The sequence below is a fragment of the Heliconius melpomene genome, chromosome 1 (genome assembly GCF_056956725.1).
Source record: "Heliconius melpomene rosina isolate 202511_hmr_F chromosome 1, ASM5695672v1, whole genome shotgun sequence".
NCBI classification, from domain to species: domain Eukaryota; kingdom Metazoa; phylum Arthropoda; class Insecta; order Lepidoptera; family Nymphalidae; genus Heliconius; species Heliconius melpomene.
Window position 1 is genome coordinate 13,456,619 of NC_140389.1, and position 26,994 is coordinate 13,483,612.

A 26,994-nucleotide genomic window follows, 5' to 3' on the forward strand; every position below is an offset into this window, starting at 1 on the left:
TAAAACTATACTTTTTAAAACAAATAACAAAATTCATTTGCCTAAAACAAAACAATTAAAAAGTTCTTATGCTTATGTGAAACACGGGAGTATTTTCTTATTCATATATAATTTATCTGTACAATATTTTATCTGTTGAAATATTTTGAAGTTCGATAGAAATTTGACGGCGAGAAAAACCAACACCTAATGTCAAATTATTAATCGCTCTCATACGGTTTTCGGCGTTTCTTGTTATGGTCATCAATACGTTTGTTTTAAATGTAAACAATGTAGAAAACTAATTAAAAAAATGATACTAATTAGTAAATGTTATGGGATTCTAAGTTTCACGTGTATCGATGCTTAGTTAACAATATCTAAAATGCCTCCAGTGATATCTAGAAATAAAAAGGACGGCGCTGAATATGAGGTAAATATATATTTTTAAACCAGTAATTTTTTTATCCAAAGCTTTCTATTTACCTAAATGAGATGTCTATAAGTAAGCATTTTTACGTTGACCCTTTTAACTTGTTTGTTTTAAAGAAAGTTAAAACAGCTTAAACAGAAGAAAAAACCTGTTCTATTAACATTTTACAAATTCAGATATCAGATAATTACAAAATATAAATGTTACTCTTACATTTTTCAGTACAATGCTTATTTAATATAGATCTATTTTAATTAATTATAACAGTATATCAAATATATATATATACAAATGAAAATGTAACAGGAATCTGTTGATTACTTAACTTAATTGCTGAGAATATACATAGAATATATATTAGAGTAAAATGTATCAATTACTTTAATGAATAAATAAATATTAATATTGACTTACTTGACTTTTTTTATATTTTTTACAAATATCATCAATATTAAACTACCAATGTTCTTATTTAATCACTTTTCTAGAATGTGTTAAACAACAAAAGCAATGTTCTCGACTTTGAAAAATATATTCAGGACAACAAGACATTATTACTAAGTGATCCATTAAGAGATATACTTTTATATCCATCTGACGATGTTTCTGTAAGTTACTGATTGCTTCTTTAAATTTTGTTCCTAAAAATATTTTGACTATTTATATAAATGTATGTGCACAATGTGACTATAAACACAATGGTTGTAGTTTGTAAATGTTGTTGTTCAGTTCCCATTAATGGAATGAATGATGGAATGATAATATCATTCCTTTGCTCTAGTAAAAAGATAAAGCATGGTGTTCAGTTGTGCCACAAAAACAACATTGACTGTAAAATTAAGCGAAAAATCTAGAACAGAGTGTCTTAACACTAGGTTCCCTCTGCCTACAACTCCAACTACCACCTAAAAAAATAAAAATATAAAATATATGTAAACATATTGTAGAGTGTAGTTCTTCCTCGACGTTGGAGAACCGTTACAACAGCTGTGCCTGATGTGAGAACAGCAGCAACATGCCCTTTACTTACACGTCAGGCATTACTTAGTTATGCATCCAGTTGGAATCTTGTGCATTATAAATATAGCAGTTACTCTGGTTCTTATATCAATTTGCCTAGGTGAGTTTTCCTCCTTAACATGTATAATGACTATTTAGATAACAAACAAGTGCCTATATAATATTATTTTATAAATTAAAAATAACTTTGCAAATTATATAAATAAACATAGGTCAAGTTATAAAACATCATCTTATACACCAACATTTTAAAATTATTTACATATTGAGGTCTCATTAGCAATATAATTAGCATAATTTTCATGGTCAGACATTTTCACTGATTCTATTTTTAAAGGTTATTCCACATTATCAAACATCTGACTCACTTCCTTTGTTGCATAATAGAGCTGGCAGCAGGCAGTAAATATGTTAAACAATAATTACTGTTTCTATTTTGAATGGATAAGCATTTCTATGATAAGTATGAGAATTATAATAAAGAAAACTGTAATCTGCTCTCTTATCCCATCCTTTAAATATTTAATTTGATTATAAATGATATGGGATATAGAAAATCATGGGGATACAAAATTGATTTAACTGTTTATAGCAATATTTTTGTTTGTTTAAAAATTATAAAGATAAATGTATGTCAAGTTATGGCTATTATTTGCACAAAGCCACAAATATTTTATTTTTGTTCAAAGGGGAAATGTATTAATTAAGTTCATTTTATGTGAAAGTTAAAGTTTCTGACACCTAAATGAAATTTCTAATAAAATAGCTTTGTATGTAGAATTTTTTATTTTCAAGTTTAAGTACTTTTAATACTTTATATATAAACTTAGTATATAAACTGCAAATATGTTTCAACATCATAAAATAAATTATCATGTAATTAAGAATTTTCGTAAATAGGCCAATAGACAGTAGGCTGCCTGAAGAAGTGTATGATATAGACACTGAAGCAGAAGACGAACATGAAGCTCACACAAAAGTTGATATTGGAACCAAAGAGGGTTACCTGCTCAAAGGACCTGAAATCGGCTCAGATAGAATATTTAGCAATCTCGCCTCTAAATCGTTTAAGAAACGATATTGCTCAATGGTTAGAGAAGCAGATGGTGCGTATATACTCGAAGTATATAAAGATGAAAAGAAATTGGACACTAAGCTTACAATAGTCATGGACTTTTGTTCAGAAGTTGTTAAGGTAAGCAATAAGAGTTCATTAGCAGGGCCAAAATTTATAATGTTCATATTTTTGCGTTTGCAAATACTTTTCAAACTTTTTTTTTTTCATTTCCTCGCTGTCGTAATTCAACTCCACAACCAATGTGTCTCAGTTGAGAGGAAAGTGGAGAACAAAGTGTCTTAAAGTTACGTATATTTTAGTTTCAATAAAGCGTGAAGCTAAAAAGAAAAACTATAAGATTTTTAGCATAGTACCTACTTAAAAACTTACCTTATTTGTACAGAAATGTGACTTAGTCTATTTTATGATATTTAGAGCGTAACCAAGTTTACAAGTACCCGTTTAGCTAAGCTTAGCTAGCTTGTGAGTTTATAGGACGTGTTTCTTTTCAACATTCATTTTAAACATTGCTCCGACTATTTAGTTTGAAATCATTAAAGATTTTTTATTTTATTTAAAAGATATATAATTATTTTATAAAATATTCATGTCTTGAAAGTCACCACACATTCTATGAAACATTATTGAATCCGTTCGTCGAGTAACATACTATTTCAACCTTGCCATCAATAACAATGCTGCATATATTTTGCATATATATCTACTATAACTATAACAATATTATCATATTATTTGAAAAAGAACAAAAGGCTGACGTTTAAGTTGTATGTATGAGAATTAGTATTTTCATTTTCCTCTCTCTGATCACAAAACAAAACGCGGTGTTAAGTTCCACCACTAAACACCTAACCGATGTCGCTAAAATTCTGTGGAAAGTGAAAAACAGAGTATTTTAACACTAGATTCTTCCTGCAGAAAAACATAGAGCACTAAGCTATTACAGAAGTGCTTAAATTAACAAAAACTCGATGTAGATTCAATCTCGTCTCGAAAGAATGATTACATTTAAAGAATAATTTCATCTTCCTGATCTGGTAAAATAAAACGTGCCGCTTCGTAATTTAGTTAGCCTAGTTATAAAAAATATTAATTTATTACTTTTTTCAACCTCGTAGAATGCAAAACGCGGGCGTTTTTGTTTCGAGCTACGGATGTCCGGCAACAAAGGGTACACATTTGCAACGGAAACTGAGGAGGAAATGAATGATTGGATCAACGCTTTTAAAGCGGCGCTTAAGAAAAATCAAGATCATGAAACCCAACAATCTGATGAAGTCTTGGATAAAGGTTAGAGTGATTGTAGTTATCACATAATTTATTAAAGTAAAAGAGAAATCATTATTATATTTTTCAGTCACTAGAAATGCTGCTTGTGCATCTACGTTTCTAATGCAAACATTTCTCCAAGTTGTGTATACATAAGCATCGTAAATTATGGTTATTATTACTAAGGCATTATTCCACTAAACCTTGATGACGATGACGTCAACTTTGTGTATCGTTCAAAATATACGAAGTTTAAAGCAACAATAAATTATAATTAAAATTAGAACTGATTGCAAACAATTGTGTTAAAATATGAAATTTTATATAAAGCTATATTTATATATTCAAGTACAATAGTGAGGCCGTCATGGCGCAGAGGCATAAGGGTGGCAAAGGGATGATTATGGGTTCTATCCTCACTCGAGGGAATGAATTATAATTTATTAATATTTTTATTGCTTCGCTCTGGTATCAAGACAATAACCCGGCGTTGAGTTCGGACACTCAATACCCAATGCCTCGAAATATTCGACGGAAAATGGGAAACGGAGTGGTTTAAAACTAGGTTCCCTCTGCATATCCTGCTGTATGCGGGGTACAGCGTGGAGCTGTATTATTAAGAATAGACAAGTAAGGTTACTAATAAGGACTCTATGTTTGAGTAGAGATCAGCTTAATGTTGCACGATGGTAAATCATTACAGTAGTACTATCTCTACCCAATGCATTATTTATTCATTCTTCCGCCGACGACGCCGACGCCTTTGTGACCGGCTGTGCTCGATTATAAAAATTTGCAAAACTTGATTATAACGTCATTATACCTAGTTCTCGAATTCTTCTACGTATATATAAAAATGTTATCTAATGAACAACGATAGCCATATTTGTTAATATTTTATTTTATAATAGTGGGTACCTACTTTATCTTTGACGACTTTACTGATGCAATTTATTTTCTCTCTCATTAATTTTCTTGAGTGTTTTTTAAAAATTCATATAGATACTTGAATGGTATTTTTGTTATTTTAAAATATTTTTTGTTTCGTTTTTAAGTTTTTTGTGTAATTATTTCTTTACCATTTTATATTAAACATACTACTTAAACATATTTACACAGACGCCGACATATCTCTAACAGCCGAACCGCCTCCCCCCACGTACGGTACCCTGAAGGGACTAGAGCACAGCATGAATCCTTTGCTAATGCGATATTCCCGCGAGACCGATCTCTCCATTGCGGCTGCACGTAATGAGTGCCGTTCAAATATATTCACTTTGCCTTATAAAAGGACCCCCTCGCCGGAACCACAGTTGGAACCGTTCAAGTAAGTTATTGTTGCGATTCAACATTTTAAATCATTTTATTATGTGTCTGGATGATTTTTGTGTTTAGTACCTGTCAAAATTTTATAATGAAACTAGTAATAAAATTCATTAACTTACTTTTTATTTTCTATAAAAAATTCATATAATTTAATATTAATCGTGGCGTAGGGGACAAGAGTGCGAATGTAAATGTGACAGGTTGTGGGTTCGATTCCTACTCGAAGGAATATAATATTAATAATATCATTTCCTCGTTCTGATAATAGGGCAATGAGTGGCGTAGAGTTCCGCCACTCAACACGCAATGTGTCGAAAATTTGGCGGAAAGTGGGAACGGAAGTGTCTTAATGGGAACGGAGTGTCTTAATATTGAGTGCTCAAATTCCCTCTGCCTACCCTGATATGTGCAGGTTACAGCGTTAAGCCAAAAAAAAATATGCATTCGAAATAATTCTATGCTGCATGGTTCATGGGAACCATTTAGCTAAATTAAGTCAACTTTTACAGAGAACATTTTGGCCAAAGAATATTGCTCAAATGTGAAAGTTTAAAATTTAGACTGCAAGCGCCAATAGACGGTGACAAAGAGTTGCTTTGTCAAGTGGAGCCCTACTTTACACATCTCGCGCTGTACGACGCACGAAGTGGAAAAAAACTCACTGAAAACTTCCATTTCGACATAAACCATGCTGCCGTGAAGGATCTAGTCAAAGAAAACGAATGCACCAAGTCGTTGGTTGAAAATTTTAGTTACGATGTCAAGTTAGACGTTAAACAAATTACCGATGAATGGTTCAAATCAAAAAGACAGGTAATCAATATACATAATATGGATAATAGTTTTAGTATTAAATAATAGCATCTAGCTTTATTGTGGCGCAGTGGTTGTGGGATCGATACCCACTCGAGGTAATGCGTACCAAGCTCAGGCAAAACATAGTGCTTTAAGTTCCGTCACTCAACACGCAATGTCTCCAATTCTGACGGATAGTTGAGAACAGAGTGTCTTTACACTAAGTTCTCTTTACCTACACTGATATACGCATGAATTTTTATCTTTACACATGAAATGGTCTCAAATTTTCGTAGCGTCACATTTTGCTATGCTTCCTCTTAACTAGGTCGACGCGTTAAATAATTAATATTGTCAATTCGTAACAATGCATTCGTGTCGCAGTGTCTGACTTTTAACGCGATGGTTGTGTGTTTGATCCCTACTCACAATGATTATATTTGAATTATTTTCGTTTCCCCACTCTGGTAGACAAAGCACTGCGTTGAGCACCGCCATCTAATACCTACATCATATCTAGAAAAATTAGGAACGAAGTATCTTAACGCCAAGTTTCCTCTGTCTAGTTCCTCGGAAAAAAGCGTGAAGTTGTGAAAAACATTTATAAGAAAGAGTTAAAATTAACCTACAGCAACAATCTAATAAGAACTTCACTATAACATGCCTTAATGCTGTTGTCAGGTTTTTAAATCATCAAATAATTAAAGCGATGTTTTTCAACTCCATTAAAACATTTTGCTTCTTTTAAGGTGCTTTTATCCGTGAACAATCCACATCCAGATTTGTTTCTAGTAGTGAAAATAGATAAAATCCTCCAAGGACACGTCAGTCAAGTGCTCGAGCCCTATATGAAAGCTACTAAGGATCCTCGCTTAGGGCTCAAAGTACACAAAACTATACAATCTTACGCACACCGTGTGGGGAATTACCGTATGCCTTTTGCATGGGCTGCTAAGCCTTTGTTTAAGTGAGTGTGGTTTTTGTTTTTAATATTTCTTAAATTTTGAATGTGAAATTTCGAAATCCAAGTAAAGAGCAAAATTAATATTCTTTTCTTTTGTTAATATTTTTAAAGGCGGTCGTGGCGCAGTCACAACGTCTGACTGCAAACGTGGCGGTTATGGGTTCAGTTCCCAATCGGGGATGAATTAAGTTTTTTCATTTTTCCGCTCTCGCAACAAGACAAAGCGCGGCGTTCTGCTCCGCCACTTAACACGCAATAACTTGGGCGGTGCGTGGGAAACGGCATGTTGAAAAAGTGCTATATGCGGGATACGACGTTTGACTAATATTTTTTCAATATCAACCACAAAACCTTGTGGTATTAAGCCTGCAGGCCATTGTCTTCGTGCATGCGTCTTAAGGTTTTACGTGTGCGCCTTTCGAAATTTAATAATTCTATTTAACATAGTCGTCACCGCACTACGAATGTTTTTTTTTCCTCACTCTGGTAAAATGACAAAGAGCGGCGTAGAATTCCGCTACTCAACAGATTGTCTCGAATTTTATAAAAAAAGTGGGGAACGGGTTTTTTAAACACTAAGTTCCCTCTACCTACCCTGCTACAAGTGAAATACAGTGGAAACCTAAAAAATAATGTAAGAACTTGCAAATGATATTTATATAAATACATACATAAGTTATATATTATAAAAAAAATGTTGTATCGACCAGGTTATATAGCAACGATTTGGACACGACGCCAGAATTTCCGGCAATTTACCGTCAAGAGCCAAATAAAATGTCCGACGAGGACTTATTGAAGATCTTGTCTGATTACCGAAAACCGGAAAAGTTAGCCAAATTGACCGTCATACCGGGCTGGCTCAGCGTGCAAATACAACATAGCGTCGACCAAATACCTAGTATGTATTTTTATAATTTTTTAACTAAAAAAAATATGATTATTGACATCGTAGCGGAGTGGAGTGGCTAACTATGAACGCGATGATTGTGGTTTCGATACCCACTTGATAGCTTAATTATTTTCATTTCTCCGTTGTTGTAAGATTTATATCTTGTGACGTTAACTTCCGCCACTCAATAGGCATATCTCGTAATGTAGTGTCATTGTACTAGGTTCTCTCTGCTTGCCCTGCTATGCTATATACAGGTAAAGCGTGTAGCTGAAAACAGAGTGCAGCTAGAACAATTAGCTCTTTCCATTTTGTTTTGCATTTATTATTACTTAATAATATTGAAGGAATATTTATTCATAAAAAATATAGTAAGTAAGTATATATCTAATAATAATATCTGTAACATATTTAAGTATCTATCTATTTTTATAATATATTAAGCTAATTGCTACAAAAAATGCATATTACATATTTTTTATAAGATAATACAATAAGGGTTCTCGACTTAGAAAGGAATCCTTATAACTCCTTCACTCAGCACGTTTATCTTCGCCTTACTATTACATAAACTAGCGATCTAAGTACTTTTCTAAATTCCGCTTACAGCGCATTTGTCATCAACGTGCGTAATGTAAAATTCATTATAATTTTGTAATTCAATGTACGAAACATGACATTTTAAGGAATATGCTGCAGGAATATTTAAAACTGATGATGACTTATAAATAAAGTAATAATTTATAAAATGTTCATCGCATAATTTAAATGTCAATGTTAGTCCTTGATTTATAACAAAAGTTTGAAAGACTATTATTTTTGCAACTTCTCTAGCTTGGCGGTAAAATTTAAAACAATATTCTCTAGCAAGCTATTTGTATTCACAAAATAGTTTTTATTTTATTCGGCCCCGTAATGAAAGCGAAGTAAGTAAGAACCCTTACTTTTTTTCATGCATATGATAGATGACACGTTTAAGTGTGTACAATGGTCTACATCAAAACGTAGTACATCAAAACGTAGTCATCAAACGTAATGACCATTCATCTTTATAATATTAGTATAGACAACTTTACACATAAGACAATAATTATCGTTTTCTTATTTCATTTGTATAATATCGTTCAATTAAACAGATTGCATGACAAGTTCATACGCGGCTTTAAAGCCTTTCCCGCTGCCGCCTCCGTCGCCTCTCACACTAGAGCTGGCCACGTTGAACGTAGAACCGGAGCAGCCCTATGCAGCATACATACACCACCTCTACGTACACCCGTTGTCTTTAAACTTTGAATCACAAAAGATGTTTGTAAGGGCCAGAAATATCGCTTGCTCTATAGAACTGAAGGAGAATGATACGGGAGATGTCAAAGCTTTACAGGTATATTCTATAATCTTCCTTATGAAATCGACACTTACCAACAGTTTTTTTTTCTTTAAATAAATTATAATTATATTGATTGTTATCAGATAAGTTAAGAAGAAATACTTTTCGTAATATATGAAAAGTATTTCGTTCTTTGTAATTATTTTACAGCATGTACAATGCTAAGAATTACGTTGTATTTTAATTATAATTGTTATAGTTTTTTAATACTAATAAATAATTTATTTATTAGGTGATATACGGTCGTGTAGGAATGACATCGCAATACCGCTGTTCGGTGTTACATCACAACACAAACCCTAGTTGGTGTGATGAAGTCAAGATACGACTACCAGCTACTATCACACCTACTCATCACCTCCTGTTCACATTTCATCATATTTCGTGTGATCTTGCTAAAAAGAATGACACTAATGTTGAAACATGTATAGGGTAAGATATTTACTAATAATAATTAATAATATTTACAATTACACTCTTAATACAGATAGAGCCTAATGCTGAAGCGGACTTAGAGCAGCGAGACAGCGTTTGATTGTAAAAACGAGGGTTAGGGATCGATTCCCACACATTGGGAAATAATTTTGCATTACCTGGTTGGAATAAATGGTTAAGATTCTCCACTCTCTACAAAATGTCTTGAAAATTGAGTGGAATGAGTAAAAAGAATATCTTAGCAATAAATTTCTTAGAGCCATATGCTTCAACACAGTGATTACTCTCTGAAGAGAGTAATAAGAGAAGAGAGTCTAAGAGTTACCTCTTAACTGAGTCTTAGTTAGGCAAAATAAGAATAGATAGAATAATGCATTCATATGTATTATTATCACCAATGACAATACTGGATACTCTGGGCTAAATATTATACACAAGTTATGGTCAATTAAAGACTGTGACGTTAAAACAATGAAACAAAATGTGTTTTGTAACAAAATATTACATAAATTGTAATGTTACTATTGTTAATATTTCAGTTATGCATGGGTGCCATTGATGAAAAATGACAAACTAATAGATGAAATGGTTAATTTGCCTATTGCCACTCATTTACCATCTGGATATCTATCTATACAGCCTCTTGGACTCGGTAAAGGAGTAAGTATCTATAGTTGTTGTTAAACTTTTAATGATAACTATTTGAAAATTTAATTCAATATTAGCAAAAATATAAAAATTATTAACTTTATATTTTTTCGAAGATATAGATTTCGAAGGTATGTAAATTCACATTTTTATTATTAATATCTATATAAATTTTGCAGAACACAGGTCCAGATGTAGTATGGGTAGAAGGTGAGAAGCCTTTATTCCGCTGTCAATTAGTGCTAGATTCAACGGTAGCAACAAGAGATACGCATTTACACAATCTATTTACACAAATAGAGAGGTTAATTAAAACTTCGTCGCCACCAACGTCGCCATCGCCGCCGCCGTGGCACGACGTCTGCAACGCGTTGAAGGCGGCACACGCTATAAGTCTCACGTCTCTGGTTGCCTACTTGCCAACTATATTGAATCAACTTTTTGATCTTATGGTAATTTCTTTTATTTATTATTTTTGAAAATTGAGGTACAGGATCCATAAAGTACGTCACACCTTAAAGGGGGTCGATGAAGTGTTACAAGGGGAGTGATCGTAAATTTAATAACATTCAAAATATAATACATACATATTATATGGAAGTATTAAAATCATAATTTAAAAAAAAATCCACGCTGTATTCTTCACGTAGCAGGGTAGGCAGAGGGAACCTATTATAATAATATTTCACTTTCATTAAGGCACTTACGTTACAATACTCTCCACATAGCAGATGTGCGGAATATAGGGTGAAACTAAAAAACATCTTGATATGAATTTATGATTACAACTAGTATAATAATAAATTCAGCTTATTTTTTTAATTATTTGCAGACTATAGAAAAAGGATACTCTCACGATATGGGTTTCCAAGTTGTAAAATTGATTGTACATTTTGTACATCTAATACATGATTATGGAAGAAAAGATTTACTCGACAGTTATGTAAAGGTAATATAATATTAAGAAATAACTTAATTATACATTAATTTATTAATTTTCTTATAATGTGAATGGAATACATATTTTAAATTATTTACATTTTTTTAAATTTCTGGTTTACAAACAAATTACTGTATAATTTGTTGATTTAATTAATGATAACAGGTATAAATCTATATTATATGTTTTAGTATGTATTTAACTGCGTGGAATTTAAATTGCATACAGTACTGACGGCGCCTCTTTACATGTTTGTGGATCCAAACCAGCAAGACTTTCTATTAAACCACAAGTTTATGCAATACTCAAATTTCTTTTTCGATATTATTAACAAAAGTATGGCGCAATATTTAATTAACACTGGCCGAATTAAGGTAATATATGAATAGTTACTGTTTACATAAATGTATGTTTATAAATTTTAAGCTGTATTAGATTACATATGTGAAATTATATTATTTTAGATGTCTCGAAACGAAAGATTTCATAGCGATCTATTGGAAAACATTGACAAATTAGTGTCTACGGTCGAGCCTGCTTACATTCTGCAGCAGCCGGTTCAAACGCACATTTTCAATAAAAATTTAGCCATTTTTCTAAAAGTACGTTATATGCCATATTTTATTTAATCTTTTGTATATTTTTGTTTGTGTTACAAGACTAATATAAGTTGTTGTTTTATTTTACAGTCTTGTTTATCTTTTATGGATCGTGGATTCATTTTTCGCCAAATAAAGAAATATTTAGAAAAATATAAAGCATGTGACCCCAAAGCTTTATTTGATTTTAAATTCACATTTTTACAAACGATATGCTCTCACGAACATTACGTCCCGTTTAACTTGCCTTTACAAGCAAATAAACTATCCAAAGATTCAGATGAAGGTAAGATATTAATAAATCTTAGTTTTCTACATTTATATTTATTAAATAGCGACCCGCTCACGGCTTCGCCCGCTTGAACTATACATTTTTTTATTCACTGTCTGAATAACTTTCGTGTTCTAATAAAATTATCATTTTGGAGACAATAATTTTCTTATTTCATGTCAAAATAAAAAAAATTTGAAAGAAAAATAACTAATGACGTGTTTATTTAGATCCAGCGAGGTTGAAATTGACTGAAGAATTTGTGATGAGACATTTTCTTGCTGGAATTCTGCTGAAACAGGTAAAATATTATACTTTTTCAATTTCTATATGGTTTGTGTTTAAACTCAAAATGGTAACATATTAATAGAGTCTGTCGTGGCACAGATTCACTGAAACGCGACGGTTCTCTCGTGGGATAATGAATTATTTACATTTCCTCGCATAGATAACAAAACCCAACCCAATATATAAACATTATTCTATACTTGTGGAGATAAGTGACTTGTGGAGTTAAGTGTAACTACAATACTATATGCGACAAAATGTAAAATTACAAAAAAACATTATACTATCGCATTACAGGTGGAACAATCCCTCCGCGAGGCGCCACAGAAGCGTCGCTCGGCGCTAAGCGTTCTACGGGCGCTGCTCACGAAGCACGAGCACGACGACCGGTACCGCACTAAGCAGACGCGGGCGCGCCTCGCACAGCTATATGCGCCTTGGCTTAATATTGTTTTGGGTAAGTGTTTAAAAATACAGAGTACCATTATACTCTAAAACGTCAAAATCCCTGACATTACGTCACAAAAAGCTCATATGTCGGCGCCATTTTCATCGAAAATGCGAAAGACTAATTTATAATACACTGACCTACTGTGTCACGATGGCTTAGAATATATATTATTTACTATTATTTTCCTTAAATTAGATGTAATTACAAGACATGTACCAAACTATTATATTTTAAACGTATTTTGTAAGTCCAGTATATGTATATAGAAGAATGTATGGTTTAATAAATTAAAACATAGTCTAAGTGTAATATTTAATTTTCCACAAAATGTTAAACAGTTCTCATTTATAGCTTTCTTTTTAAACAGATAATGCTCATCGTCTAGTCACTAAAACGCTTGCCAGTCCGGTACTAGAGAACGGCCACGACAGATTAGATGGAGATGGAACAGGAATAACACTAGCCGCAGTTCAGAAGGAAGTAGTGTCTGCAAATAGTACTCCTAAAAGGAATAGATTAACATTGCACTTTGAACACACTCCCGCTCGTAACTCCACACATTTTAAGGAACCACCGAATTTATCGAATAATATGTACGGAAAAGGTTTGTATTTGCTATAAATCTATATAATATCTTTATTAAATAACTGTAAAGCAGTTTTATAAATTTATGAAACGTTCCATTACTTTGAATATTAATTACAAATTGAATAGAATAAGATTTTTATACTTGTTACGTAGGTGTACACTACATTGCTTAATATCTTTTTTATTTATGTATTATATAAGATAAACATTTATATTTATAGATAACGCAAATAATGTGTCACAAAGTTCTTTGGAATCGGTATCGACGATGTCAGGCGGAGATTCCTTGCCTCGAAATACGCGTTTAGATTTGAGTGAAATTGGAGACCAAGTGAACAGGTAATATTAATTATAATGCGTGACTTATTTAATGTATAGTTCAGATCATAAGAAAGTAAAAAGCACAAGAACTAATTAACACAGCACAGGGTCAAAGCACAGGAACAATTAAACTTTTGTTTTAACTTCTATAAACCGTGTTTATACGAGTACAAAGTTAAAGAAAACAAATAATTTTACTTTTTAGATTTGGTGTCATGTCTGCAGAAGAAGTCCGTGATGTGCTACTTTGCTTCTTATTTGTTTTGAAATACTTAGATGAGGATAGACTGATCGAGTGGTGGAAAACACACACACCTGCTCAACAACAATCATTCTTCAATGTTCTAGAGTAAATACTTTTTTTTAATATATTTTTGTTTCAAAATTTGTATTTTATTGAACACCAAGTTCATGAGTGCGAGCTTGGCATTATGAGAGAAATATTAATATTAATTTTATTATAGAATATAATATATTATATTCTTCTCTTCACATGCAGAACTGTAAAGATGTATAAAAAAACTAAAAGAAATTAACAATAATATCGAATAAATTATCGTCTAAATATATTTATACATACAACATGATATTTAAAACTATAAACAAGTACACAAACTAATTTATTGTAGAATATGCGCTGAGCAATTTCAGTATGTTGGAAGAGTAAAGATTCTCTCTGAGCTACGGGTGCCTTCTCCGGATAATAATGATAAACCGAAACCTGTAAAAGCAAGAACCTTGCCAGCTAGAATGAGCCCGCCCGACTTTTCCAAAGAACCTCCTATAATCGTTGAGAAAAACAACACTGTTAATAGAGAAAATCTAGTCAATACTACTGTTACAAATGGTAAATTACAACTGAATATTTTTTTTTTTATACTGATAACAGTAACATAAGTTTTTTAATATATTAATTTATTTATTAATCCTATTCTATTAACGTAGTGAACGTATTTCAGAGCTTGAAACGTTATCAGAGCATGCGGTTCTGTCCGCCGGTTGCCTAGCAACGGAAGTGGGTCTCATCATTATAGACCGAGCGTGTCTGTTCATGAGAAGCCTAGGTGTGGCGGAGGGGATTGCTGCAAAACCATACATAAAGCTATTACAGTATCCGCAAAGTGAAACTCTGTATAAACATTTATTTGCCGCACTGAGGGCTTATATTAATCAATATTCAGAAACTCTCTTTGAAGGTATTTACATTTTATATGTATCTTTTTTTCTCGTGCGTCTTTTGCAGTAAAACAAACTTAACTTGGCAACTTTATTTATTAAAATTAACCTCAAAGTGAACGTATTTAAACCCTGCGCTGAATTATTTATGATATAAATTACAATTTTTTTTTTATAGTTTTTACTATGTAATCTTTCAACGGACGGATACGTTCTCACTCCGTTAAAATATTGTGATAATATGAGAAATGTTCTTATATACGTGACTGGACCAGAACATGACCGGAATAATAGTCACTGTTTCATATATAAGAATATTTAAACACATGAGTCCCATTAGTATGTTGTGTTGGCAGGCTTGAGTGGTCTGTGCGCGGGCGTGGTGGGGTGCGTGGTGCGGCTGTGCGCGGCGCGCGCGGCGTGGCTGCGACGCGAGGCGGCCGCCGCGCTCTACCTGCTCATGCGCGCCAACTTCCAACATGGCGCCGGCGGCAGTCTTACTAGAGTGCATTTGCAGGTATTTTCTTATTTAAATTCACGCTCCCTTGCCGTCGTGGCGCAGTAGCACATATGTGAATCTGTAGATGCGACAGTTATTTGTTCGATTTCCGCTCGTAGTAATAAAATATTTTTATGTACTTGCTCTGAAAACAAACTTATGCGCGTCGTTGAGTTCCAACGCTCAACACGCTATACATCGAGTCTGGAAGAAATTGACCCACTTCAAGACGATGTCCTCATTTGCAGGTTTTTGCTAATAAAACTATATTAAGCATCGTGACTTAATATAGTTTTATTAGCATTTGAAATAAGATAGATTGCATTACGCCATATTCATAGGTGACATTTAATAAAACGTTTATGGTTTTTTTTTTTCTAATTTAGGTCATCATAACTGTATCAAAACTTCTTGATAGTTCAACAGCATTGAATTGCAAACGCTTCCAAGAGTCACTGTCAGTTATAAATTGTTTCGCGACGGGCGATAAGGCGATGAAAGGAACTGGTAAGGTTTTACTTATTTTTTTTTATATAAAAATGTAAATTACCCAAATGGAACTGTTTAAAGGTAATATTTAATTCATAAAGAGAGACTAATTTCGTCTATTTATTTATGACTGTTCTTTTAAATTCATATAGAATCACCACAAAAGTTCGACCAATGATAATCTCTATTTATTGTTTTTTCTAAAGATATACTGCGAAAAATTAAACAATTTCGTGGCACAGTGGGACTAATCGCGACGGCTGTGGATTCAATTCCTGTTCGAGGCATGAATTGTTTAACATTTTCATTTCCTCGCTATGTTCTTCTGTCTTCTGACTTCTCGCAAAAAGTAGGAAACGAGGTAGCTTAAACTAGGTTCCCTTTGCCTACCCCACTATGTTCAGGATACAGCGTAAAGCTAAAAAAATATATATGTGTATAATTATATTTTTATTTTCATTTTATTAGGCTTGTCAAGTGAAGTAGCAGAACTAATGAGGCGCGTGCGTACTGTAGTAGGCGCGAGGGCGCGACTCGCTGGAGTTGGATCTTCTGGAGCTGGTATTTTTTATTATATTAGTTAGAATAATGACTGCGTCTATATTATTTTTATATAGTAAGATTACAATGCGGACTATTCAGTGGAAAGTGGGGAATATGATATCTTCACTAGGTTCCTTCTGCCTTCGCTGCTATATGCGGCACACAGCTTGAATCCAAGAAAAATTAAAGACATTACAGCTGATATCGAAATCAATAACCTTAAAATAATCGAATCTTTTTGAATATATTTAAATTAATAGAATAGTAACCATTTCAAAAATTCTGATTTATGATTTCTCTATCTTAATTCGTTGGAAAGTGTAGTAGTATTTTAACACTAAGTTCCCCCTGCTTACCTTGCGAATATGCGAGATTTAACGTGAAGCTAAAATTTATATAAATAACATATAATGATGGTCTATAAGCAGGGGCGGGCAGCGTGCACCTCGCGGAGCTGCAATACTCGCTGGCGGCGTCGTGCCGCGCTACACCGCGCCTACGCCACGCCTGGCTCGCCACGCTGGCCGACCACCACGCGCGCCACTCCGGACACGACGAGGTAAACTGCAACGCAATGCTTGTGGGTTCGACCCCAAGTCGTGGGAATCATTTAAATTATGTGGATATATAGGTTACTTCATATTCATGGTATAATTTCAAATTGCTATATTTTTAAATGAACTGATATTGGAAAATTTAATTTATTATAATGACTAGAGTAATTACTCAATTTACCGTAAAATCGAGGAAGTGCGAAAGTTGCAAACGAATATTTATGTATTACGTACATTTTTTTGCCAGGCAATGTGCTGTCATCTCCACATAGCCGCACTTATAGCTGAGTACCTAAAGTTACGAGGTACGCAGACCTGGGGCGCTGAAGTTTTTGCTGATTTATCTATGAATATTATGAAAGATGAAACTGGACTCAAAATAGATGAAGGTAAGAAGAACTACCAACTTTTGTAAATCAAATTTTATTACCTATAAATACCTAAAATTTAAGCCTATATTATTAGATAGTCCAAAAATGTGCGATTCCTTGGTGTAGACATAGTGTACCTTTTTATAATACGAACTATGATATAGCTAAGTAAAACAAGATTATAACATTTAATAGTAGCATATTTCAAATGCTTAAACACACACTAGCCATATTTCGAATAAATTATGTCGCAGAAATAAGAGTGCAGTCTTTTTTATAATCGTACGACACTATATATTTCGTAATTTCGGTTAATGTGTCCAATGGGCAGACTGCGTTACATCCTGGTACTTCCATTAGCCGTGGTTCCGCCGAATCGTCGTCCCAATAATATATCTGAAAGGAAATAATTAATAATTAAGAGAAAACAAATAATGAATAAATAATCAATAATATATGTAAACGTTTCTACTCTATATGAAAAAAATTAAAAGCGAAATAAAACCTATCCATATAAATCACGGCCTACATCGTCGTCTTGCATGTTGCACGAAGACTACTTAACTTCATATTCTTATTCTCTTTCGTAACGCTCTTGACAGAGTGGCTACACACACTTTTGGATTTCTTTTCCCATTTCCCCAACGTTTGTTTCTGTTGGTCGTCATTTTCTTGCTCTACGAAATTGGGCACCCAAAACTGATTTTATTTAGTCATTCTATCGCATGGGTCATCTACTGTGCGACCTGGTCCCCTCATCTTCACATTCTACACATATCAAAACAATACAATCATATTTTACCTTAAAACCGTAACGCTGTCCATGCGGTAAAGGATTCTGCTCCTTTTTTCCTTGAGCTGAAGGTTGCTTTTCATGTAACTCGAAGAGAAGTGCGGCTCCCGGGTCGGGCAGGCGGGGCGGGGGCGCCACGCACGCCGCCAACAAAGCTGCAACCGACACCGGAGTACCTATCCGCACTATTACTTTAGGGCTTGTTGGTTCCTTTGTATTTAACAAAGCTTCTTTTATTATTTGCTGTAACAAAGCTCCTGAAAATAATATTCATAACTTTATATTTCATAATAACTAATCTTAAATTAAACAAAAATAACTGTATAATTAAGGCTCTACAAATGGTCCTCCATTATTGATTACCTCCGCTAAGTTTTTTCAGAAGATTATTATGAAACATCATAGTGTACTCCAGTCTTGCGACGTCCATAAGCTTTCTTTTCACATGTTTTGCCCATTTTGGATTCGCTACTTTAATATCATCCTAAAATATAATTAACTGTAATAATTACTTTTTTCCATAATCATATTTTCGTAGAAAGTACAAACAAGACAGTAGTAGTATTCCTCAAAGCTCAGAATATTACATTTATTTATAATAGATATAGATAATACAAATAAGTAATGAAATCAAAACTTTAATACTTATATACTTTTTCTATAGTCACCTGTATCACAAATAAATTATTTAAATTGTACGCATCTTGGGGAGTACTGAAATTAGCGCCAGTCATGTGTGCTATCTTATAGAACAAGTCTCTATAAGGTATAAGTAAGCCCTCTTCTGTGAACGCTTTCAGTATCCTTTGTTTTTCTTGCTTGTATCGAGGGCAGTTCTCTTCGTACAGAAGCTTAAAATATAAAAAAAATAATTTATTATTATATATATTCTACAATAACTTTAAAGCCTGAACTAATTAAATCAAACTTGTATAAATAAAGGCCACAGTAGTGCTGTGAGACGTTTAACTTTAAATGCTATGGTTGTGACTTCTATACACTCCCCAAAAATGAATTATTTTCACTATCTCCATCTAGTAAGACAAATTGTTGAAAAGACGGTGTTGAATTTCGCCACTCTACTCCATATCAAAATTTGACTGAAAGCGAAAAACAACGTGTCTTGGCACTGGGCTCTCAGTGCCTGTCCTGTTAAAGCTGGAAAAATATTTATATATATAACTTACATAGTCTTCGTTTCGAGGTGGATAAGTATAAGGCACAGGTTGCCAATTCATTGTTTCGTTCCACATTTGGTCAATGGGGGGTGGCCACAATCCTGCGGCTATTAAAAGAGCGGTCATCTTGCTAAGATTGGTATCAGATGCTATAACAATACTTTTTTCTGTAATTAAAATCAAAATTAATTAAATTATAATTATTAAATATTATTATTATGTACTATATGGTATATACATGTATTTGTATGTGCATATTTTCACAATATAAATGTAAAATAATTAAAAAGAAACAACAAGTTAATATTAAAGCGTAACTTTTAATATCCTAAGCAATACATACCTGCTTCATAAAAAGGTCCTAAAAATTCGCTATATCTTTTTCTAAGTAATGCGCCCATTTCAAATGTTAACAATTTCCCCTCCTGTAAAGCAAAAGAAATATTATCCTTTTTTTTCTCTATTACATTTTTAATAAAACGAAATGCTTTTCTATCATTTGATTCACTTATGTTGCAAGCTATAAATCATCATTAGAGACTGACACTAATCTACGTCTCGACACCTCGTTCCTGTTTAGAACATGCGACCTTCAGGATTAGAGCTCCCTCCCGTCGTACCGGGAAGTAAACGCTTCGTTACGAACTATCTTCAGATGACCCTCGAATATCATACAAATTGTCTATCCATCCAGGAACAGTAGTTTTATCTAATCTTATTTATTGAATTTGTTATGATATATTTAGAATAAAACACGATATAATAGCATTGTACTATTAAAATAACTATTATTCAATACAATGGTCAAGCGTAAAATTTTAATCATCAGAATAATTCTACAAATCGAGGATATACGGCAAATTGGATGTTAGCTAACAATCAACTCTGAGTCACATCACATATATAACATCTGAATAGGAACTAAATACTAACGATGTTAGCAATATATTCAGAAACATATTTCATTACGATACAATTTATTTACTGCTATATATGAGACTAGTCTAGTTATATAAACAATATGCTAACAACTTTCAATCATTTTTAATAAGGAACGTGAAGACACGTTCCTAATAATAAGACTATATAAAATTTTATCATTATTAAAAAAAGGAAAAAAAATAACTTACATTAGTCAAAGCTCCTGCTCCATAGGGTACGAAGACATGGTCGGGTGGTGGTGCACCCAACATTGCCAATTCAGTTTCACTGGGGGTGCGCTCTCCGTGGGACATGAGCTGGATAATGTTTATTTGTGACTGATTATTATTATTATTATTTTCATAATAACGTATAAGTATTCCAAAAACTATTATAATTTAGATGCAGCTTTGTATTGCGTTCTTGTTTTTACGCGACTTTTGTAAACTTTTAATTTTATTATAATTTTAATTTATGGGCAACTACTGGTGTAATTAAAATCAGTTATATGTAATATTATTATGATATGTTAAAAGTAAAGTATATGCTATGCATTTACTAGCCTCTACCTATATAATCACCATTAACGTACAGGTTTTTTTATGTGTTAATTAATGAAAAATATATTTAGCATGGACATGCACGCATGGACATAAGTGTGAGAAATGAAATATTTAATGTTTTTATTACTCGTTCTGCTAACGAGAAAATCGCGGTAAGTTCCTCCACTCAACAGGCAATACCTCCAGAATTCAGCGGAAAATGGGAAATGGGGGAGAGTGGGAAGTGGGAAATCTCTTAACGGGAGAACGGAGTATATTAACACTAAGCTCCCGGCGACCTCCCTCCCTCCCGGTTCCCTCTGCCTACACTACTAAATGCGAGATACAGCTATTGAAAAAACATATTAACAGTATTTACACGTGCATATGGATGTGTGCAAATACTTGTATGTAAATGTCTTGTCATGTCATTTAAATTATTACATAATAATGGCCTTTATTTATAACTTACCACGTGGACTTGTCGCAATATTGTGATTTCAACTGTTGTGTCCTTCATCAAGATCACTGCTACGAGGGCTAGATTGATAAACAATGAATATAAAAATCATATGCGTTTTAACATTATTCTGAGATTGTCTAATTTTTAAGAATTTTATTGAAGTCGTTTGTTTTCACATACATTACATATTTCATTTATGAGTGTGGCAACATTATGCTTTGAACAGCGCAAATTCTAACATATTGGGAACTTACCACCTAGTTCTTATTAAATATATAAAAAGTATGTTTATTGGTTTTCCAATAGGAGGGCATAAAATGCTAAATCAATAGTAGACATAATATTTATTATGAAGATTGAATAGTATATTTATTAGAAGAATTTGAAGGGTTGTCCATGACAGAATAGAAAGACAAAAACCGCACCGGCGATGAGTGAGACGCCCACCAACACGCCGAGGCAACAGCAAGTGTGTTCGGTGCGCATACTGGGCGCATCCGCCGCGTTGGTTGGCTCCTCCTCGCTACCGCCCTCTTTCCTGATTATTATGGTTGTTTTTTTAAAAAAAATACATGCATATATTTCAAGGCCAGTCGTGGTGCAGGGTGTGACTCTAAACGCGACAGGTTATGGGTTCTATTTGCATGGAGGAAATGAAATATTTTCATTTCTTCCCTATAATGACGAGTCGAAACGCGGCGGAAAGTGGGGAGTGGAGTGTCATAATACTGGGCTCCATCTGCCTGCCTGCCTGTAAGGGACACAGCGTGAAGCTGAAAAAAAACCTGCATATAATCCGTATCACAAAAATATTATTTTGAATATTGTAATACTAAATTTCACAACATTACCTAGGATTATGATCATCTAGAAATCTTCTCCACCATTTCTATACAAAACGTTAAGATTTGACATTATTTTTTAATGAATAATCCATGAATTCTCTTGTATATTTCATTCCGCTATTCTCAACTTTTGCACCAATTTGATTCTAAGATTATACTCGATAGGTACCTACAGAAAACCTACCACATTACTCACATTTTCCTCCGCCTAGTTGGCAGCTCTACATCTTAGTCCTATCCTGACTCGTGCTTCGATCACTTATTGTTAAGCATCTCAAAAAATTATTAAAAACGTTTCATTGTAATCGCAATGGACACAAAATATCAGGTTATCTGTAGTATGTTCGAAACGGACAATATCACAGCGGAAGTGCACGACGCGCGAAATGATGTCCCACTGAGGGCGACACGGGACGCTCGGCAGATTCACGGTCGTAGCGACCTGCCGCTCAGATGATTGACTTTGTCCAATCGATTGTACCGTGTCTATTTACACGTATTTGTATGTACGCCTGAACAGACATCGCTATTTATATGAGTATACCTGCGTCCCGGTGACGCCCTTGCCGACGTCACTCATTGGAAACTGATTTTATCTCGCTTTTTATCGATCGACATAGAAAATGATATTTTATGTGACATGCAAATTATTTATAATAATGGATATATAGTGCTTGCTTGAATGAATGGGATAAAAGGTTTGTAATAATCCCACGCTCAGGTTACCTTCATGCATTTATATGATACCTACATATGTTGGTGATCGTCATTAGAAAATCGATTGAAATATAGGCCATAAAATAGCATATAAAAGCGTAAATAAAATAGCATATAAATAAATGGCACGACCCTCGTATGTTGAATGGAGCACGGTTGATTTTGTCTGATAGAGTGAATTAAAAGATTGCGATAGCTGTGTGCGAACGAACTGCACCTTCCGTTGATCCCCGTCATCAAACTGCGATGTGTCTGATCCCCCGTCGGGGAGACTAGGTATTGTACTAATAGTATAGTTCTAACTTTAACAAACTATACTATTGCAATAAATAAATAAATAGAGGCCAGTCTTGGTGCAGGAGCACACAGTGTGATTGTAACGCGACTGGTTATGGGTTCGATCCCCACTCGAGGAAATGTAATATTTATTTAATTTTAATTTATATTTCAATTTCTTCGCTCTGGTGTCAAGTCAAAGCGTGGCGCTGAATTCTGCCACTCATCATGCAATGCCTCCAGAATTCGGCGGTAAGTGGGGAACGGAGTGTTTTAACACTAGGTTCCCTCTGCCACCCTGCTGTGTACAACGTGAATCTTATTTACCATTGCATTTTTTTATTAATAAATGTATTTACATATAATAAATACATTCAGTGAGCTTATATAAAATAATAATAAAAGTGCCAATTAATACTCACTTTATGCACACGACACTGGTTAAATGCACCATGGTGCAATTATTAATATTATACTACACTAAACACTAGTTAATATTGCTGTAACAGCAGTTTTTTACAACTAAAAATGCTACGGTGACGCTCTTAGTATTATAATTGTCATCGTATTATTCATATCTTATTTGCCATGAAATCTGATAAACTTTAATTAAATAATCTCGTTTAATATCTATATTACTTAATAACATTTGTTAAGAGGAGTTATGTCTTTTTGTACTATTAATATTGTTATGGAGTTAAAGTTATACAAAATTAAAATAATTATAATGTAGTATAAAATATACGACTATGTAGGTATGGGTCACGAATCAAACAACTAAGTATATCAATTATCACAGCTGGTTTTATTTGTTCTATAATTTCAAATAATAACTAAATAATAATTCATTTTGATAGAATATCACATGCCATAAACATATAATTAATCTGTACATAAGAGTGTGGAGATTTAATTATATATAATTTAATATGATTATATCAAAAAGATGTTAACTAGTTGAAATTGAACATTGTTTATTATATTCAGTACGTGATAGGATATTTTCTTGTGTTAATTTGACAAATGTATCGTAGTCGCAAAATGTTTGCTCTTCACATCCATTGATCGGCAGTATCACTCCTGGGCCTCCCGCGTCCGCAGCGTAAACGGCCTGCATGAGAAAAATATCAGTAATATAGTTTTTCACTTGTAGGAACTTTTCGTTTATAGTAACTTATTTTTAGGCAAATCGAACCTAGTGTTAAGACACTCCTTTCCGCACCTTCCGCCGGATTTTCAATTGTTATATAACGTGTCGAGTGAACATTTAAATAATTTATTGCTCTAAATAGGAATTTAGCCAAACCGTCACGCTTACAGTCACACACAATGTTATATATATTATACAATAATCAATAAAAAAATACAATAAATACTTTCTATGAACACTTAAGTTTTAGAATATTGAATCTCTCTTTTCTAATATTGAATTTATTTTTGGAAAAAAGGGGTTACTTACAGTAAAACCATACTGTCCCGTTAATATATTTCTCCTCAATTCCAAGGATATCGTAGACCCATACTTCGGTTGGTGTGCTTTAAAAACATTAACTACTGCCATTAGAGCAGCCACATTATTCTCGTGAGCAGAATACAAATACAGTTTTGGTTGTTCCCTATTACCAGCAACTGCAGCACTCGTAACATTCAATATTTCCGTCAGAAGTACACCTGCGATTAAATATTACCCTCAATATTAAAAATGTTGCCCTCATTCAAAATATTACCCTCGATATTAAAAATTAAAATATTTTTTCAGTAGATAATGAACTAATTATATTTTACCTGACGCTAGTCTGATTAATTCACTGTTATAGAATTCACAAGCGTATTCAATCTTTGTCATTTCTTTTATTTTTGGCATAACTTCGACAGCCCACTTAGGCGGCCTAATACCTACATTTTCCTGTAAAAATATAAAGAGAATGTAATGAAGTCATATTTATTTATTCATTTTAAAGTAAAATTAATTTCACTTACTAAAGTTTGAAATAAATTATCGAGATAGAAAATATCTTCTGGTGTAGTAATATTTGTTCCTGTTTTTGCACTTAGAAATTTAAAAAGTCCCTCATAGGGTTTAAGCCATGTTTGGACCTCAGGTAGACTATATGTGCTGTCTCTTAGTTGTAAGTACCGTGGGCAATTGTAATAGTATAATAACTGAAAAAGTAAAAAATATAGGAATCTGAAATATCTTTATATAGTTCATATTATATTAATTTTAATCTATAACGCAAACTTAAACAAACGAGTGATTAAAGCATGTAAAGCATGTGGTTTCCAAGAGTACGTCACACTTTGCCGTTTATTCAAATTACCTAATTTACAATACAACGATGGATAGTTTATGATCTGCTTGAGACTAGTTCCAACGCTATTTACCAATTATGAGCATTTATAAACTCTTATTAACCTCCATCGTAGTTTAGTAATATACTTAGTTTTCCTTCTTATTATTATTCTATATCTATTTTAGATTTTAACATTATATAATACTTCTATTTAATTTTAAAAAATAAGATATTTTTATGAAATGTAACTTTTTAATATTGTCACTTACATCATCGTCATCGTAATCCATTGTATCGTATGGAACAGGTTGCCAATTTAAAAAGGGATTCCATTTTTGAGCCGGAGGTGGTGGATAAATAGCAGCCAAGGCAGTTAGGACTGTCATTTTTGTTCTTGCAAAATCAGTGGTGCGAATAGATATTTCGTCAGATAGATATAATTTTGATAATAGTTTGTTATAACGATCTCTTAAATATGTGCCCACTAAGAAACCTCGCTGTTTTCCTTTCTGTTGAAAAAAATGTATGAATTTATTTATTAATAAGATTTATATATCTACATATATGAAAACATGTAATAACTTAAACTTACGTTCGTCAGAGCCTTTTTTCCATAAGGAAAAAATATGTTTTCATTATTATAGTCAGCAGGAAATTTATCTAATTCTTCTTGATCTGGTGTTCTATCTCCATGGCGGAATACCTACATATAAATTACTAATGCTAAACTTTGCTAGGTTGTAATAAAATAATTCTTATTTATTTATTAACTACTTCATTATTTATTAATATGTCCAGTGTGTCATATTTTAAAAAACTGGAATAAATATTTGAATAAGTAATAAACACTTTCAAAAAAAAAATATTTATATTGATTGACATACCACAAAGGAAAGAATTAACTCCGTATCCAAGCCATTGTCAACCAAATCAACCTTGCTGTTGGGCTCTGATGCGAGGCCCACTGCGGGAGGCTCTTCACTGCTTACAGTCACTACCAAGAGAGCCAGAATACATACCGGCCTCATACTGTGTCAGGTATAGCTAACAAACGACTCTTATCAGCATTATCTACGCGCGTCCGCGTTCAGGTTTCGACTGCCATACTAAGACCATATATTCCATTTATATAGACTTAAGCATTAAAAACGTCTATATAGGGCTGAATCGTACGTTTATATACAGCTAAATAATCGCGTCGCTCGACCAATTGCAGTATTTACACAAATCGAACCACAAATAATAATAATAATTTTAAAATGTGATAAGTTCGTTGCCCCATATTTTTCAATAGTCGTATGTTCAGTCACACGAAACGAACTAGGTTTACTGAGGGACTTTCTGAGGACCGGGAAGAAACTAAAACTATTTTTTTATAATGGTTCCGTACCTCAAAAGGTAAAAACGGAACCCTCATGGAATCACTTTTTATTTAAATGTTTTGTTACAGTGAGATAATCTGCTATTCTGTTATTTTTTGACTATCCCAATTTTGAAAATTTATTTTATACTTAACGTATAAAAACGACTTAAAATTTAAGTTACTTATAAAGTATTTTACTAAGCGTCGTAATTATGTATTTCTACAGAGTCATTAATTATAGTATTTTTTATTCGAAAAACCTGTACTTAATGGAACTGAATTCTTGGAA

General features: G+C 33.1%; 3 protein-coding genes across 6 annotated transcripts in view; 1 reads left to right on the forward strand and 2 right to left on the reverse strand.

Annotated features, from left to right (window-relative positions):
* Positions 1-62: 62 nt before the first annotated feature.
* The window catches only part of Ziz (dedicator of cytokinesis protein Ziz), a 36,676-nt gene continuing 9,744 nt past the window's right edge, over positions 63-26,994 (forward strand). The window contains exons 1-29 of one of the 2 annotated variants that reach the window (XM_085188526.1): positions 63-412; positions 901-1,020; positions 1,360-1,532; positions 2,333-2,627; positions 3,626-3,797; positions 4,896-5,103; positions 5,612-5,915; positions 6,647-6,864; positions 7,572-7,762; positions 8,890-9,134; positions 9,373-9,572; positions 10,115-10,235; positions 10,403-10,675; positions 11,056-11,172; positions 11,355-11,537; positions 11,628-11,765; positions 11,853-12,048; positions 12,264-12,334; positions 12,619-12,778; positions 13,140-13,376; positions 13,582-13,699; positions 13,887-14,030; positions 14,311-14,528; positions 14,641-14,877; positions 15,214-15,374; positions 15,743-15,863; positions 16,314-16,406; positions 16,814-16,947; positions 17,190-17,331. In XM_085188526.1, coding sequence (XP_085044652.1) covers positions 365-412; positions 901-1,020; positions 1,360-1,532; positions 2,333-2,627; positions 3,626-3,797; positions 4,896-5,103; positions 5,612-5,915; positions 6,647-6,864; positions 7,572-7,762; positions 8,890-9,134; positions 9,373-9,572; positions 10,115-10,235; positions 10,403-10,675; positions 11,056-11,172; positions 11,355-11,537; positions 11,628-11,765; positions 11,853-12,048; positions 12,264-12,334; positions 12,619-12,778; positions 13,140-13,376; positions 13,582-13,699; positions 13,887-14,030; positions 14,311-14,528; positions 14,641-14,877; positions 15,214-15,374; positions 15,743-15,863; positions 16,314-16,406; positions 16,814-16,947; positions 17,190-17,331 — 5,038 coding nt within the window. In that variant the 5' untranslated portion in view covers positions 63-364. The remainder of the gene's footprint in view (positions 413-900; positions 1,021-1,359; positions 1,533-2,332; positions 2,628-3,625; positions 3,798-4,895; positions 5,104-5,611; positions 5,916-6,646; positions 6,865-7,571; positions 7,763-8,889; positions 9,135-9,372; positions 9,573-10,114; positions 10,236-10,402; positions 10,676-11,055; positions 11,173-11,354; positions 11,538-11,627; positions 11,766-11,852; positions 12,049-12,263; positions 12,335-12,618; positions 12,779-13,139; positions 13,377-13,581; positions 13,700-13,886; positions 14,031-14,310; positions 14,529-14,640; positions 14,878-15,213; positions 15,375-15,742; positions 15,864-16,313; positions 16,407-16,813; positions 16,948-17,189; positions 17,332-26,994) is intronic. The other variant, XM_085188534.1, reaches the window with a different exon arrangement.
* Positions 17,350-23,612, reverse strand: LOC146541568 (venom acid phosphatase Acph-1-like). Of its 3 annotated transcripts, none has more exons than XM_085188581.1 (10): positions 23,471-23,612; positions 21,636-21,748; positions 21,220-21,287; positions 20,415-20,522; positions 19,628-19,709; positions 19,294-19,451; positions 18,775-18,957; positions 18,470-18,590; positions 18,116-18,363; positions 17,350-17,709 (listed from the first exon to the last, which is right to left on the reverse strand). In XM_085188581.1, the coding sequence occupies exons 1-10, from the start codon at positions 23,500-23,502 to the stop codon at positions 17,557-17,559; spliced, it is 1,266 nt and encodes a 421-aa protein (XP_085044707.1). In that variant the 5' UTR covers positions 23,503-23,612; the 3' UTR covers positions 17,350-17,556. The 3 variants fall into 3 exon arrangements, with proteins under 3 accessions (XP_085044707.1, XP_085044723.1, XP_085044715.1); XM_085188597.1 differs by lacking the exon at positions 23,471-23,612 and adding an exon at positions 22,252-22,556; XM_085188589.1 differs by lacking the exon at positions 23,471-23,612 and adding an exon at positions 22,240-22,541.
* Positions 23,831-26,643, reverse strand: LOC146541569 (venom acid phosphatase Acph-1-like). Its single transcript, XM_085188618.1, has 7 exons — positions 26,227-26,643; positions 25,935-26,045; positions 25,612-25,851; positions 25,029-25,211; positions 24,834-24,954; positions 24,508-24,719; positions 23,831-24,159 (listed from the first exon to the last, which is right to left on the reverse strand). Exons 1-7 carry the CDS (start codon positions 26,368-26,370, stop codon positions 23,998-24,000), a joined length of 1,173 nt encoding a protein of 390 aa, XP_085044744.1. The 5' UTR covers positions 26,371-26,643; the 3' UTR covers positions 23,831-23,997.

What these genes read in the sequence shown, in the direction of transcription:
- LOC146541568 (XM_085188581.1), bottom strand. Translation starts at nt 23,502, where the DNA reads ATGGTGCATTTAACCAGTGTCGTGTGCATAAA. An exon ending in AGGACCTTTTTATGAAGCAG is followed by an intron (nt 19,452 to 19,627) that starts GTATGTATTGCT and finishes TTTTAATTACAG; the next exon opens with AAAAAAGTATTGTTATAGCA. An exon ending in GACAGCGTTACGGTTTTAAG is followed by an intron (nt 17,710 to 18,115) that starts GTAAAATATGAT and finishes ATTTCCTTTCAG; the next exon opens with ATATATTATTGGGACGACGA.
- LOC146541569 (XM_085188618.1), bottom strand. Translation starts at nt 26,370, where the DNA reads ATGAGGCCGGTATGTATTCTGGCTCTCTTGGTAGTGACTGTAAGCAGT. An exon ending in TGGATTACGATGACGATGAT is followed by an intron (nt 25,212 to 25,611) that starts GTAAGTGACAAT and finishes TTACTTTTTCAG; the next exon opens with TTATTATACTATTACAATTG. An exon ending in ATTAATCAGACTAGCGTCAG is followed by an intron (nt 24,720 to 24,833) that starts GTAAAATATAAT and finishes ATTTAATCGCAG; the next exon opens with GTGTACTTCTGACGGAAATA.